This window comes from Gymnoscopelus microlampas (assembly GCF_963454915.1).
Source record: "Gymnoscopelus microlampas genome assembly, chromosome: 10".
In the NCBI taxonomy this organism is placed as follows: Eukaryota; Metazoa; Chordata; class Actinopteri; order Myctophiformes; family Myctophidae; genus Gymnoscopelus; species Gymnoscopelus microlampas.
In genome coordinates, this window is record NC_139947.1 from 1,407,706 (window position 1) to 1,421,492 (window position 13,787).

The 13,787-nt window shown below is 44.2% G+C and overlaps 3 protein-coding genes across 3 annotated transcripts; 2 read left to right on the top strand and 1 right to left on the bottom strand.

The window, feature by feature from the left end:
* Positions 1–320: 320 nt before the first annotated feature.
* Positions 321–3,358, top strand: LOC311053299 (E3 SUMO-protein ligase ZBED1-like; the record flags this gene model as incomplete). Its single annotated transcript, XM_084068760.1, has 4 exons — positions 321–861; positions 1,501–2,008; positions 2,526–2,712; positions 2,885–3,358. The coding sequence occupies 4 exons, from the start codon at positions 321–323 to the stop codon at positions 3,356–3,358; spliced, it is 1,710 nt and encodes a 569-aa protein (XP_083924886.1).
* Positions 3,359–7,090: 3,732 nt separating this feature from the next.
* Positions 7,091–9,349, bottom strand: LOC311053300 (tripartite motif-containing protein 16-like; the record flags this gene model as incomplete). Its single annotated transcript, XM_084068761.1, has 2 exons — positions 7,091–8,816; positions 9,100–9,349. 2 exons carry the CDS (start codon positions 9,347–9,349, stop codon positions 7,192–7,194), a joined length of 1,875 nt encoding a protein of 624 aa, XP_083924887.1. The 3' UTR covers positions 7,091–7,191.
* An 821-nt stretch (positions 9,350–10,170) lies between these two features.
* Positions 10,171–13,306, top strand: LOC311053439 (tripartite motif-containing protein 16-like; the record flags this gene model as incomplete). Its single annotated transcript, XM_084068966.1, has 2 exons — positions 10,171–10,420; positions 11,649–13,306. 2 exons carry the CDS (start codon positions 10,171–10,173, stop codon positions 13,271–13,273), a joined length of 1,875 nt encoding a protein of 624 aa, XP_083925092.1. The 3' UTR covers positions 13,274–13,306.
* Positions 13,307–13,787: the final 481 nt, after the last annotated feature.

Below are 13,787 nucleotides of genomic sequence, written 5' to 3' on the forward strand. Positions count from 1 at the left end.
AAAAAAAATTACCGCCGTTAATCTATTCTCAAAGTTGGGTCTGGGAGCCAAATACATTAGCTGATGAATTACGAATTACTCTGTGTCTGTGTGTGTGTGTGTGTCTGTCTGTCTGTCTGTCTGTCTGTCTGTCTGTCTGTCTGTCTGTCTGTGTGTGTGTGTGTGTGTGTGTGTGTGTGTGTGTGTGTGTGTGTGTGTGTGTGTGTGTGTGTGTGTGTGTGGGGGGGGGGGGGGGGGGGGGGGGGGGGGGGGCGTTAACAAGTCCGAGCGGTGCGGGTCATGGGTGAAAAATTACCATAACAAACATCAGCTGCGTGACAATGGAGGACGCTGTGAGCAGTGTGAAGCCGGGTTTGCTTCAGGGCAATTTTATTTACAAAAAGCTTCCCAATGGAAACCTCGACAAGACCAAGGTGATTTGCACTTTGTGCAAAGCTGAAATGGCTTACTGTAGGAGTTCCTCGAGTCTGAAATATCACCTAAGCAAAAAGCATCAAATTGATCTTAGCAAGGAAGGTGCTGCCGCCGCCGGGCCAAGCACTGCTGCTCCGGGGAAAAGTGCTCGTCAAACTACAATGTTTGAGTGCAACCGAGGCAAGCCCATCAGCACAGCTTTATCAGCCAAGCTAACTAACCTCCTAGCCCAGTGGATTGCAATCAATTGCCGGCCTATAAGCGTGGTGGAAGATGATGGACTCGAGCTTCTTCTCCGGGCGGCAACAGGCGACCCGGGTTACAAACTACCTGCGAGGCGAACTATCATGAGGAGAATCCATGACCAACACGCAACAGAGAAAGCCGTGAAAGAGGAGAAGTTGGAAGGGGGCGTGTGTAGCACTGACTGGGGACCATCGGACATCTGTCAGCAACGATAACTACCTAGGCGTTACTGTACACTTCATCGATGTCAGCTGGGAACTTCACTCGTTCGCCTTGGGTACGTTTATGTAATTTAATTTATTTAATTTACCACGGTGAAGTTGGTTAACATTTACACAGCTTTAGCTAACGTTATCAGGGATCGATTGATTAATTTTACCACTGGCCAACAACATTAGCTACGTTTGCTGTAGACAAGGGGTCTTCAACAGGGGGTCCGGGACCCCTAGGGGGTCCTCAGAGTTACAACAGGGGGTCCGCCAAATCTTTGTGATAGGATTTCTTATTTTACCTTAACCACTTGAACCCTAGCATCACTTTTCTGAGGAGAACTTTAGCCAAAAATAGCATATCTACAAGCCCACAGTGAGCTTGTAGATCTGCTATTTTTGGCAAAGAGGCATATGTGTAGTAGAGGGGGAAAAGAGCAGACCACGTAAACAACAAATGTTGAATCTGAAACACAAGTGTATACGATATAGTGGGGGTCCCTGCTTTATCTCTCCCTCAGCTAGGGGGTCCTTGGCCTGAAAACGTTGAAGACCCCTGCCAGCCTGCTGATTTTTAGTTGACTACTACTAGCAAACTTATTCTGATCTACTTTCTCTGTCCTAAATTTAGGTGTGATTAAAACAGAGGAGCGCCACTTTGCAGAAGCGTGTGCCAGGCAGTTTCTGGACGTCGCTAATCAGTGGGGGATAACCGACAAAATCACCACCATTGGGACAGACAGCGCTCCCAACATGATAGCAGCAGGGAGGATACTGCCATTCGAGCACATGCCCTGCGTTGCGCACCTTATACAGAGGGCCATTGTAATGTCACTTCGGGATAGTGGTTTTGATGGTGTCCTGGCCAAGTGTCGAAAAGTGGTCGGACATTTCAAACACAGTCCGGCCAACTCAGATGAGCTGAATGTCCAGCAAGCATCCAATCAACAAGAGGCAGAGTCACTCGTGCAAGATGTTCCAACACGTTGGAATTCCACCCTCGAGATGATCAAGCGTTTGAGGCGCAACAGAGTCCCAGTGCACGCAATGCTGGCCCAGCAGAAACACAAGCTGGTCCTCCCAACAGATGCTGAATATGAGAAGTTGGCAAAGCTGGAGATACTGCTGGAGCCATGCAGGTATGGTCTACAAAGATAGCGTGTTCTTAAATTGGCATACAACTTCTTTGAAAAGTCACTTTGTATAATTATTATAATTATTTAATTATTATTATTTATTATAATAATATATAATATATATAATAATTATATAATTATTATAATTATTAAGAAATGCATGCCCTTAAATGTGTAAATGATTCAGAAGTCAGAACTTAAAAAAGTGTAATCTTAGTTAAAAGGGGTGTGTGTGTGTGTGTGTGTGTGTGTGTGTGTGTGTGTGTGTGTGTGTGTGTGTGTGGCCGGCCATGTTTCCACCGGGGTTGAACCTGTTCAGTTCTTTAAAAAAGAACTCATAGCGCACCGAGTGCCATGCTATGAGCTTGTATATCTGCTATTTTTTAAAGACCTGAACCGGTTCAACCCCGGTGGAAAAGGGGCCTGTGTGTGAGAGTATGTGTGTGTGAGATTCAGAACTTTAAAAAAGTGTAATCTGAGTTAAATGAATTAGCCATATTTTGTGTGTGTGTGTGTGTAGGTACATCACTGAGCTCCTTGGTGGGGAAAAGTATGTATCCTGCTCTGTGGTTCTACCTGCCCTGCGCCACCTCCAGCACGCAATGAAGATCTCAGATGATGATCCTGCTTACATCGTGCGATTCAAGAATGCCTTCACCAAGGACCTCAACCAGCGGAGGGAGAAAACAAACCTGGAATGGCTGAAGGTATGTGAGACTGACCAGAAAATAACTGTATTGTCTGACCATTATAGACTGTTAAGCCAGTAGATTGATCAATGGATAGATGAATGAGTCATGAAGAAATATGGTGGTTGGATTTGCAAAGTTACTTTTTTCATCAATCAATTATTAATTATTATTTTTTTGTTCATCAAAGGTGGCTACTGCTGTCGATCCACGATTTAAAGACCTCAAATGCCTGCCCAAAGAAGAGAGGGCGCCAGTGTGGGTAAAACTGAGTGAGTTGGTGAAGGGAGAAGAACCTGCTCCGCAGCCGCCGAGGGAGGAGAACCCTGAGCCACCTAAAAAGAAAACAGCCCTTCTACTGATGGGATCTGAGTCGGAGTCGGATGACGACACACCAGTACAAAATGCTGTGGAGAGGTACAAGGTAGAGCCAAGTGCCAGCTTGGATCAGTGTCCACTGAAGTGGTGGTCAGACCACACTGCTGTGTATGGTAAGCTGGCCCACATTGCCCTGAAGTACTTGGGGACCCCTGCCTCAACTGTCCCATGCGAGAGACTGTTCTCTTTATCAGGCCATATTGTACAGAAGAAGAGGGCTAGTTTGTCACCAGCCAATGTGAACAAGCTGGTCTGCCTGAGTGACTGGTGGAAGAAGGAGAAGTAGAGATTGGACTGATTGAGTCAAGCCATGTCACATAGCTACTCTCACTGACTGTACTGGTGACATTATTTGTGTTCTGAATAAATAAAAACAATTTATTAAACACAAGTACATCTTATTGAACATTATTTGATATTTCATTACCAATTATCATAGCAAAACAGCTTTTTCAAACAGTCTGTGATGCATTTTGGAAACGGGAGATGGGCTTATGGTGTAATAGACGGATTTCCGCGCGACGTCATCACAGAGCAGAATGCGCAATCTGCGCATGCCTGGGGGGAAGGCGCGTTCGAAAATACAGCCCTGAGCGGCAGTGAGCGCACTGGCCAATACAAACTAATAGGCGAGTGTGCTCCGGTGCGTAATTTCCAAACGCACCCATAGGCTTCCCCCGCAGCTGCGCGGTCATATTCCTCTCATGTTTACTAACAGGAAACCTCCCTATGGGCCACCTGGCCTGAGAAACGTAAGGAGGAAAGAAAAAGTAAGGACTTACTTCTGGTCATTATTTGGGTAGAACACGCATATTTTGAATGCCTTCGGCAGACTTCAAATGAGCCATTTTAATCTAGATTAATCTAGATTAACTCCAGGATTGCAGATAGATTAATCTAGATTAAAAAAAATAATCTATGCCCACCTCAAGTTAAAAACAAAAAAAACATAAAGCAGTGGGAGAAGACACACTTTAGATGATGCCATTATTCTTTACCAACCTTGTTTGTCTGGAGAAAAGAAGAGCCTGTAAAGTACACAGCCGCTGATAGCTGCAGATTCCCTGCTGGAGTGCTGCGTAACAGTGGACTCTTCCATTTTCTGGTGTATTCACATAACACGTGGCTGCACCTCTGGGTCACGGTAAGGAATGTTCCTTTTACAAAGGTCTGCACCTTGCAGACACTTGAGCAGGTGGGGCATATACGGAAAAGGTCGAGCAGGCAATCTTCGTAGACCAAGTACTTCACCGTATTCTGTGGCTTGGTTGGTTCTCTGTTGACAAAGAAAAACACACAACAAAAAAGACTTTTTACAAAGTGTATAATCTTCTAGAAGATTAGAACTTTCTCGTGTCAGCATAACTGAATAAAATCGAATTATGATGAGGATACATTTTCCTATCGGGCAACTCTATATACGTACTGTACAATGTTAATGTTGTACATTAGATAGAGAAAATAGGAGATCTACAAGCCAACATGTTGCGTTGCAATGTGCCATATTCACTGATTCTTTTTCTTTCTTTTCTTTTTTTAGCTACCGTATATGTCGATTTTTGCAAAATATTCACCTATGACATGCCCAGAATGTGGATGCTAATGTTCATGTGGTTAACAAAGATCTAATAAGCAAAATTTCATTTACTGTTCACTGATGTCGTCATCCAATTTAGACGTGCTGGGACGGTAGGTGGGGTCATCATCTGAACCGAGGGATGGGGCTTCAGAGTCCTGAGAAGGCAGCAAGTCTAAGTGTTGTTGCTTTGCTGCTGGGCTATCAGCTGGCTCTACAGCTTTCCTCTTCAGAGGAGATGTGCCTGGAAGCAACAGAGACGGGGTGCCCACAGCAACACTCTTAGTGGCTACCGTGGCTTGAGAACCTGGAACACATATAAGAATAGGAGTGTTATATATACTGTACACACAGTACAGTAGGACTTGTATTGATAGCAATAGTCAACCAAAATAATAATGTTATGAGCAATGAAAATACAACAAATTATGCAGCCAATACACTACAGCAGGAGTCTGCAACGTTTTTCAGCCCAGGGACCCCTTCCCCTTACCGAGAGAAAGATGAAGCAGGGACCCCCACTACATATTGTATAAAATGTCCACGCGCACCCCCTTATTCTTTTTTATCTAGTCTGGACTTTATACATCCATAGGACCTCTAATATAAAGATTTTGATGATCCAAAGACGTTTTTTTTTCAATGCTTTATTACCCCCTATGAGACCTGCAGGTATGCCGGGCAAGGCACGCTCAACCTCAGGTTTCCAGTGGGACCAACCGTGTCATGGTACCTTGTCAGGAAGGGGGCTAAATACCTAATGATTCAAAGTAAGACAACATTTTGGCAAGGGAAGAAGGCCATCACCATTTTCCAAATGGTCCCTTGAGCCGTCACCTCAATAAAGTATATGTCAATGGAAATGGGTTACATGGATACCTACAAGCCTCCCCTGTACAGTCATGCCACATTCATGCCAATCTCCAGCAGTTTTGGGCAAGAACCATGCAGTTTTTTGCATGTAGTACAAATATGTAATTTCTACCTAGGTATTTAGCCCCCTTCCTGACAAGGTAGCATGACACAGACTAGGAAAAAAAAGAAAAATCAGTGCGTGGACCGCCTCTACTAGTGTGTTTCAGATTAAACCTTTTCATTGATTTCATAGACTTGTTTGACAGCACTATCGTCAGTGTATGTTTTCAGACATTTAACCACTAACCACTTCGCTCTGTACATGATCTGTTCCTTTTTTCCCTCAACGCCAGACCTCTTTGACGCTGTGAGGCGTTGTGAGCTTGTAGATCTGCCAATTTTGAGGTACTTTTACTTTCCAATTTCCAATACTTTAACTTCTACTCCACTACATCTCAGAGGCAAATTGTACTTTCACTCCATTACAATTATTTGAAAACTTTAGTTACTAGTTGCTTTGCAGATATAAATTATTAAATTACAAAACATACATTAACCACTTCAGCCCTATTTTATACCTAGGGTATTTGAAAATAGCAGATCTACAAGTAGATCGGCTATAATCAAACCTTGTAGTACTTTTAATGTTAGTACTTTAAGTATATTTTGATGCCAGTACTTTTGTACTCTTACTCAAGTAACATTTTGAAAACAGGCATTTTACTTGTAACTAGAGTATTTTTTATATGGTAGTATTGGTACTTTTACTGAAGTGGTTCCGTTCATTGAACTAGATGAAGCCTTTCTACACAGACTGTTAGAATAGAAGAACAAAGAAGAGATCAGAGATGTTTGCTTTGTTCATCTTTAATGTCACTTTATTCACAAGACTTATACTGTGTCTTAGAGCAGTGCTGCTCACACTGTGGTTGAGGACCCCCAGGGGTACCCCACATCATTATCTTAATGTACAACATTGTTTTCTCACTCAACAGTAAACAGACCAACATACAGTATAAGTGTATACAGGGTATCTGCACATTTATAAAGAGACCATTTAAGGACTTTTAAGACCTTTTTAATACAGATCAAATAAAATAACTATAAAACCATTACAGTGTCAAAAGTAATCAACAAACTATACTATAAAAAAATGCTCAAACATTTTCCAAGTTGTCAAATATGACCTAAGAAAGAGGCAAAACTAATTTAAATAGCAGATACATGCACACAACACATCACATTTGTGAGGCGTTGTGAGCTTGTAGATCTGCTATTTTCACAATATTCATCTGTGGAACCAAGTCAAACTAAATGTAACGCCTCAACTCCTACAATTTCAAGTCCTTGTCAGGGGTGAGGGGTACTCAGTTCAAATATGATTATTTTGGGGGGTCGTGGCCAGAACAGTTTGAGAACCAGTGTCTAAACAATAACAAAAATATAATATTTCACCGGGAAATTATTACATCATAACAAGACAAATGGTACCAGGAAGGTGTATGAATACAAGAGGAGAACAACATATTAATATAGATTATTAACCACTTTAAGACCCTATTATACTTCATCATACAAAGGAAAAATAGCTGATCTACAAGCTCACAACGCAGGCTGAGAGAAAAACAATAAAACAATGAAGAAACGATTCTGGACTCGTGACATGACAGACAGAACAGAAGTGTGATCTACTTGATGTCACACAACTCAGCAGTGTGTCCAGATGAATAAAGCCTAAATCCAGCATGGAGGTTGTGTGTGAACATGGTGTGGACTGTGTGGAGGAGAGTCATGGTGTCAGACACACTGTAAAAGGACAGAGTACCTGCACTGTGGTCCAGGTACACTCCTACTCTGGAGGACACACGGCCTGGGATGACAGTACCAATGGATCTGTGTGTGAACCTATAACCTTGTTTAGTACACAGTAAAGACCATGATTTATCATTGTATCCAAATACACATTCAACACCAGACCCTGTTCTGCTGATATCTTTATATGAGACTGCTATATAAACACTGTCTCCACTCCACTCTACCTCCCAGTAACACCGTCCAGTCAGACTCTCTCTACTCAGAACCTGATCCCATTCAGTGAATCTCTCTGGGTGATTAGGATATGATTGATGTTTCTTCATCCCTGTTACCTTTCTGTTCCCTTTAGACAGAGACAAGATTTGATTAGCTGTGTTTGGATCCAGTGTGATTGGACGGAAATATTGTAAGAACTCAGCTCTGGTCTTGGGTTCTGCTGGTGTTGACAGTGAAACATCCACTCTGTTCACTGTCTCTGAGACGTTTGTCCCTTCCTCTGTAAAGGTAATTTTAGACGGGAAGCGGCCGACGCGCCCATGTAATTCATTTTCAAAGAGAGAAGGGCGATTATTTGGGACGGGTGCAGAAGTTGAGGGGCGGTGAGGTGAGCGGTCGCGGTCGCGGTCCCGTGAAATTATTGCACTCGTGCTTGTTTGTGCACACGCACGCGGGCGGCAAGAGTCTGTTAAGACCTTTAGAAAGTCCTCTAGTTTGTCTCTCATCTTGGACACGGCTACGGTCACATCTTCAAAGTATCTCAGAGGACGGACCTTGCTGCTGACTGGGTGTGTAGATTCACTGATTCTTGAGAGGGAGGAGGTGTAACGCTGTAGAAAATGGATGTGATCCTCTGTGAGCGAGAGCTGCTCCAGCTCAACGTGTCTCCTCCACAGTTCAGTGACCTCCTGCTCCACACGCCTCCTCAGTTCTTCAGCACGACTCACTTCACGTTCCTGCTGCTCTCTGATCAGCTCCCTCACCTCAGATGGTCTTCTCTCCATGGAAGAGAACAGCTCAGTAAAGATGGTGTCACTGTCCTCCACTGCTCTGTCAGCACAGTGGTTGATGGACTCCACCTCCTGGTGAAGCACCTTCACGTCTTTCTCTCTCTCCTGGATTCTCTGCTGGATGTTCTGCTGACTCATATCGAGCTCTTTCTGTCTCTCGGTACGTTCTGCTACAACTGAGATGGTATCGTGATCTTTGTGTTCGTCCATGGAGCACAGAGAGCAGATAAACTGCTGATCGGTACGACAGAAAACCTTCTTCACCTCGTCGTGACGAGAGCAGATGTTCTCCTGAAGCTCGCTGGAGGCTTTGACCAGCTTGTGTCTCTTAAAGGCAGGAGACTGATAGTGAGGCTGGAGGTGAGTGTCACAGTAAGAGACCAGACACTGAAGACAAGTCTTCACAGCTTTCAGTCTCCTCCCAGTGCAGAAATCACAGGCCACATCTCCAGGTCCAGCGTAGCAGTGATCAGGGGGAACATCTTGGAGTCCTGTTGATAGATTGATACATATGTATTTATCAATCTGATAAAAATGTATTTAATTTGTATGTGCCTGTATATACCCTCATATTTGGTAGTCATATTTGTTTTTTATGCTATGTTGAAGGATTTTGTCTCATCCTTTTAGACCAAGTGTATCACTGTACTCATGCTGTTTGCATTCATGTCTAATAAAATATTCAATCAATCAAACAGACAGACAGACAGACAGACAGACAGACAGACAGACAGACAGCAGAGAGCTGTATTTACAAGAACTTAAAGGTCTCACCTGTCTTCTTCAGGCTCTCCACCACATCAGCCAACATGGTGTTTTTCTTCAGAACAGGTCTTGTGATGAAGGTGTGTTTGCACTGTGGACAGCTGAAACTCCCTTGCTGATCATCCTGGTTCCAGAATCCCTCAATACACCGCCTGCAGTAGCTGTGTCCACAGGGAACAGTCACTGGATCCTTCAGTAGATCCAGACAGATAGAACAACGCAACTGTTCCTGATCCACTTGATCTCCCTGCTGTGCCATCTTAGTACCACTGTCTGTGTGTGTGTGTGTGTGTGTGTGTGTGTGTGTGTGTGTGTGTGTGTGTGTGTGTGTGTGTGTGTGTGTGTGTGTGTGTGTGTGTGTGTGTGTGTGTGTGTGTCTGTGTCTGTCTAACTGACTATCAGACAAGTTTAGTTAGGTTTCAATTCCTCAACAATCACATGACATGGGAGGTTCTTCCTGGGTGTGTGTGTGTGTGTGTGTGTGTGTGTGTGTGTGTGTGTGTGTGTGTGTGTGTGTGTGTGTGTGGGTGGGTGGGTGGGTGTGTGTGTGCGTGCCTCTACACTTTCTTTCTTTCTTTCTTTCTTTGCTGAGCTCTGCTCTCTCTCAGCTTTTCTTTCAAACTGACTGTGGATCACAGCTACAGTTTGGGTCTATCGAGGGGCGGAGCTTATTGGTGTGTGCTGCCATTGGTACATTTAGATAATGGGACGGCCTCTTTTCTAACAGTGAATCACTGTGACTCACCACACACACGCACGCACGCACGCACGCACGCACGCACACACACACACACACACACACACACACACAGGAAGAAACTCCCATGTCATGTGATTTCTGAGGAAATGAAACCTAACTAAACTCGTCTGAGAGTCAACTCGTCTGAGAGTCAGTCAGACACACAGAGACACAGACAGAGAGAGACACACACAGACAGAGACACAGAGACACAGACAGATATTCAGTCAGTCAGTGAGACAGACAGACAGACAGACAGACAGACAGTCAGTGAGACAGACAGACAGACAGACAGACAGACAGACAGACAGACAGACAGTCAGACAGTCAGTGGTACTAAGATGGCGCAGCAGGGAGGTCAAGTGGATCAAGAACAGTTGCGTTGTTCTATCTGTCTGGATCTACTGAAGGATCCAGTGACTGTTCCCTGTGGACACAGCTACTGCAGGAGGTGTATCGAGGGATTCTGGAACCAGGATGATCAGAGAGGGAGGTTCAGCTGTCCACAGTGCAGACACACCTTCATCACAAGACCTGTTCTGAAGAAAAACACCATGTTGGCTTATGTGGTGGAGAGCCTGAAGAAGACAGGTGAGACCTTTAAGTTCTCATGTAAATACAGCTCACTGCCTGTCTGTCTGTCTGTCTGTTTGTTTGATTGATTGATTGAATATTTTTAGGCAGGAATGCAAATGGCACGAGTATAGTGATACACTTGATCTAAAAGGATGAATCCAATATTATCAAAACTATAAATGACTATATACAGAGTAAAGGAGAGGGGGGGGGGGTGAACACCTTTCTAAGAAGTGATATTTACCTCCCTTCTGGCCTCATGAAAGGTGGATTTTCAGGCCTATTTTAAAGGAAGCCAGTGATCCACATTTTTTAAGGGATGGAGTCAAGGCATTCCACACTTGGGTGGCAGTGCTGTAGAAGGAGAATTTACCCATGTTTGTTCAATAGGTCGGTGTCACTTATGTACAATATTTATTGGCTATCTTGAGGGGAACAAAGGCCAAATGCCAGGGCAGGAAGGCCATCAAATAAAACCATGATTTTTAAGTCCACAGAAATAATGAATTTAACTTGAGGGTTAAGGATGATTTTTCATATGAATTTCATGGGCCTAGGGTAGGTCAACCTGGCCCGGCGAAGATCTGCCCTGGTGTGCACACATTAGCACAACAGGTGAAGGCAATTCACTTCAGAAACGGGCTCAAACAATGTCAAACTGTCACTTTTTAACTGCTGAAATAAACTTCCCATTTGAATCATTGACAAACGAACAGAACATGGGTATTGTTTGCAAAAGGATTATTTATTTATTGTCCATCAGAGCTGTGAGGTCACAGCTTCTCTCTACTTTTGTATGATATTGATAGCCTACACTTTGCATTCCTATGGAGTTATTAATTTATTTTGCTTTCTGGATATTAAGTCTCATAATTTGCGGATTTTGGCTGTACGTTGTCAAATGTATTAATCTATATGTTGCTGTTGATGCACAGTTTGCACATCGGTCAGTACGGAATTCTCTCTCTCTCTCTCTCTCTCTCTCTCTCTCTCTCTCTCTATCTCTCACACTCACTCTCTCTCTCTCTCTCTCTCTCTCTCTCTCTCTCTCTCTCTCTCTCTCTCTCTCTCTCTCTCTCTCTCTCTCTCTCTCTCTCTCTCTCTCACACACACACACACTCTCTCAGGCACACATACAAATTAAATACTCTCTCTCTCTCTCTCACACACACTCTCTCAGGCACACATACAAATTAAATACATTTTTATCAGATTGATAAATACATATGTTTCAATCTATCAGCAGGACTCCAAGTTGCTCCTATTGATCACTGCTACGCTGGACCTGGAGATGTGGCCTGTGATTTTTGCACTGGGAGGAGACTGAAAGCTGTGAAGACTTGTCTTCAGTGTCTGGTCTCTTACTGTGACACTCACCTCCAGCCTCACTATCAGTCTCCTGCCTTTAAGAGACACAAGCTGGTACAAGCCTCCAGCGAGCTTCAGGAGAACATCTGCTCTCGTCACGACGAGGTGAAGAAGGTTTTCTGTCGTACCGATCAGCAGTTTATCTGCTCTCTGTGCTCCATGGACGAACACAAAGGTCACGATACGATCTCAGTTGCAGCAGTACGTACCGAGAGACAGAAAGAGCTCGATACGAGTCAGCAGAACATCCAGCAGAGAATCCAGGAGAGAGAGAAAGACGTGAAGGTGTTTCACCAGGAGGTGGAGTCCATCAACCACTGTGCTGACAGAGCAGTGGAGGACAGTGACACCATCTTTACTGAGCTGTTCTCTTCCATGGAGAGAAGACGATCTGAGGTGAGGGAGCTGATCAGAGAGCAGCAGGAAGGTGAAGTGAATCGTGCTGAAGAACTGAGGAGGCGTGTGGAGCAGGAGGTCACTGAACTGAGGAGGAGACATGCTGAGCTGGAGCAGCTCTCGCTCACAGAGGATCACATCCATTTTCTACAGCGTTACACCTCCTCCCTCTCAAGAATCAGTGAATCTACACACCCAGTCAGCAGCAATGTCCGTCCTCTGAGATACTTTGAAGATGTGACCGTGGCCGTGTCCAAGATGAGAGACAAACTAGAGGACTTTCTAAAGGTCTTAACAGACTCTTGCCGCCCGCGTGCGTGTGCACAAACGAGCACGAGTGCAAGAATTTCACGGGACCGCGACCGCTCACCTCACCGCCCCTCAACTTCTGCACCCGTCCCAAATAATCGCCCGCCTCTCTTTGAAAATGAATTACATGGGCGCGTCGGCCGCTTCCCGTCTAAAATTACCTTTACAGAGGAAGGGACAAACGTCTCAGAGACAGTGAACAGAGTGGATGTTTCACTGTCAACACCGTCACCAGAACCCAAGACCAGAGCTGAGTTCTTACAATATTTCCGTCCAATCACACTGGATCCAAACACAGCTAATCAAATCCTGTCTCTGTCTAAAGGGAACAGAAAGGTAACTGGGATGAACAAACATCAATCATGTCCTGATCACCCAGATAGATTCACTTTATGGTGGCAGGTTCTGAGTAGAGAGAGTCTGACTGGACGGTGTTACTGGGAGGTAGAGTGGAGTGGAGACAGTGTTTGTATAGCAGTCTCATATAAAGATATCAGCAGAACAGGGTCTGGTGTTGAATGTGTATTTGGATACAATGATAAATCATGGGCTTTACTGTGTACCAAACAAGGTTATAGTTTCATACACAGAGGCATTCTAACTGCCATCCCAGGCCGTGTGTCCTCCAGAGCAGGAGTGTATCTGGACCACAGTGCAGGTACTCTGTCCTTCTACAGTGTGTCTGACACCATGACTCTCCTCCACACAGTCCACACCATGTTCACACACAACCTCCATGCTGGACTTAGGTTTCATTCATCTGGACACACTGCTGAGTTGTGTGACATCAAGTAGATCACACTTCTGTTCTGTCTCTCATGTCACGAGTCCAGACTTGTTTCTTCATTGTTTTATTGTTTTTCTCTCAGCCTGCTTTGTGAGCTTGTATATCAGCTATTTTTGCTTTGTATGATGAAGTATAATAGGGTGTTAAAGTGGTTAATAATCTATATTAATATGTTGTTCTCCTCTTGTATTCATACACCTTCCTGTAGTAGGGGGTGCTAACCACAAAAAATGGCTAAATCGTTACGCGGCGGATAAAAGCATGAAATTTGATACAGATGTCCCTTGGGTCATCCTAAAACATCCTAGAAGGGGTGCCCAGAAAAATCTTAAACAGGAAGTGAGTTATGGACAAAATTCAAAATGGCCACCTAAACTGTTGACCGTTGACTCAAAAGACACCAAAATAATCTCCAAAAAGCATAAAATTTGGCACATATATCCCTTGGGTCATCCTAAGACATCCTAGAAGGGGTGCCCAAAGGAATCTGAAACAGGAAGTGAGTTATTGACCAAATTGAAA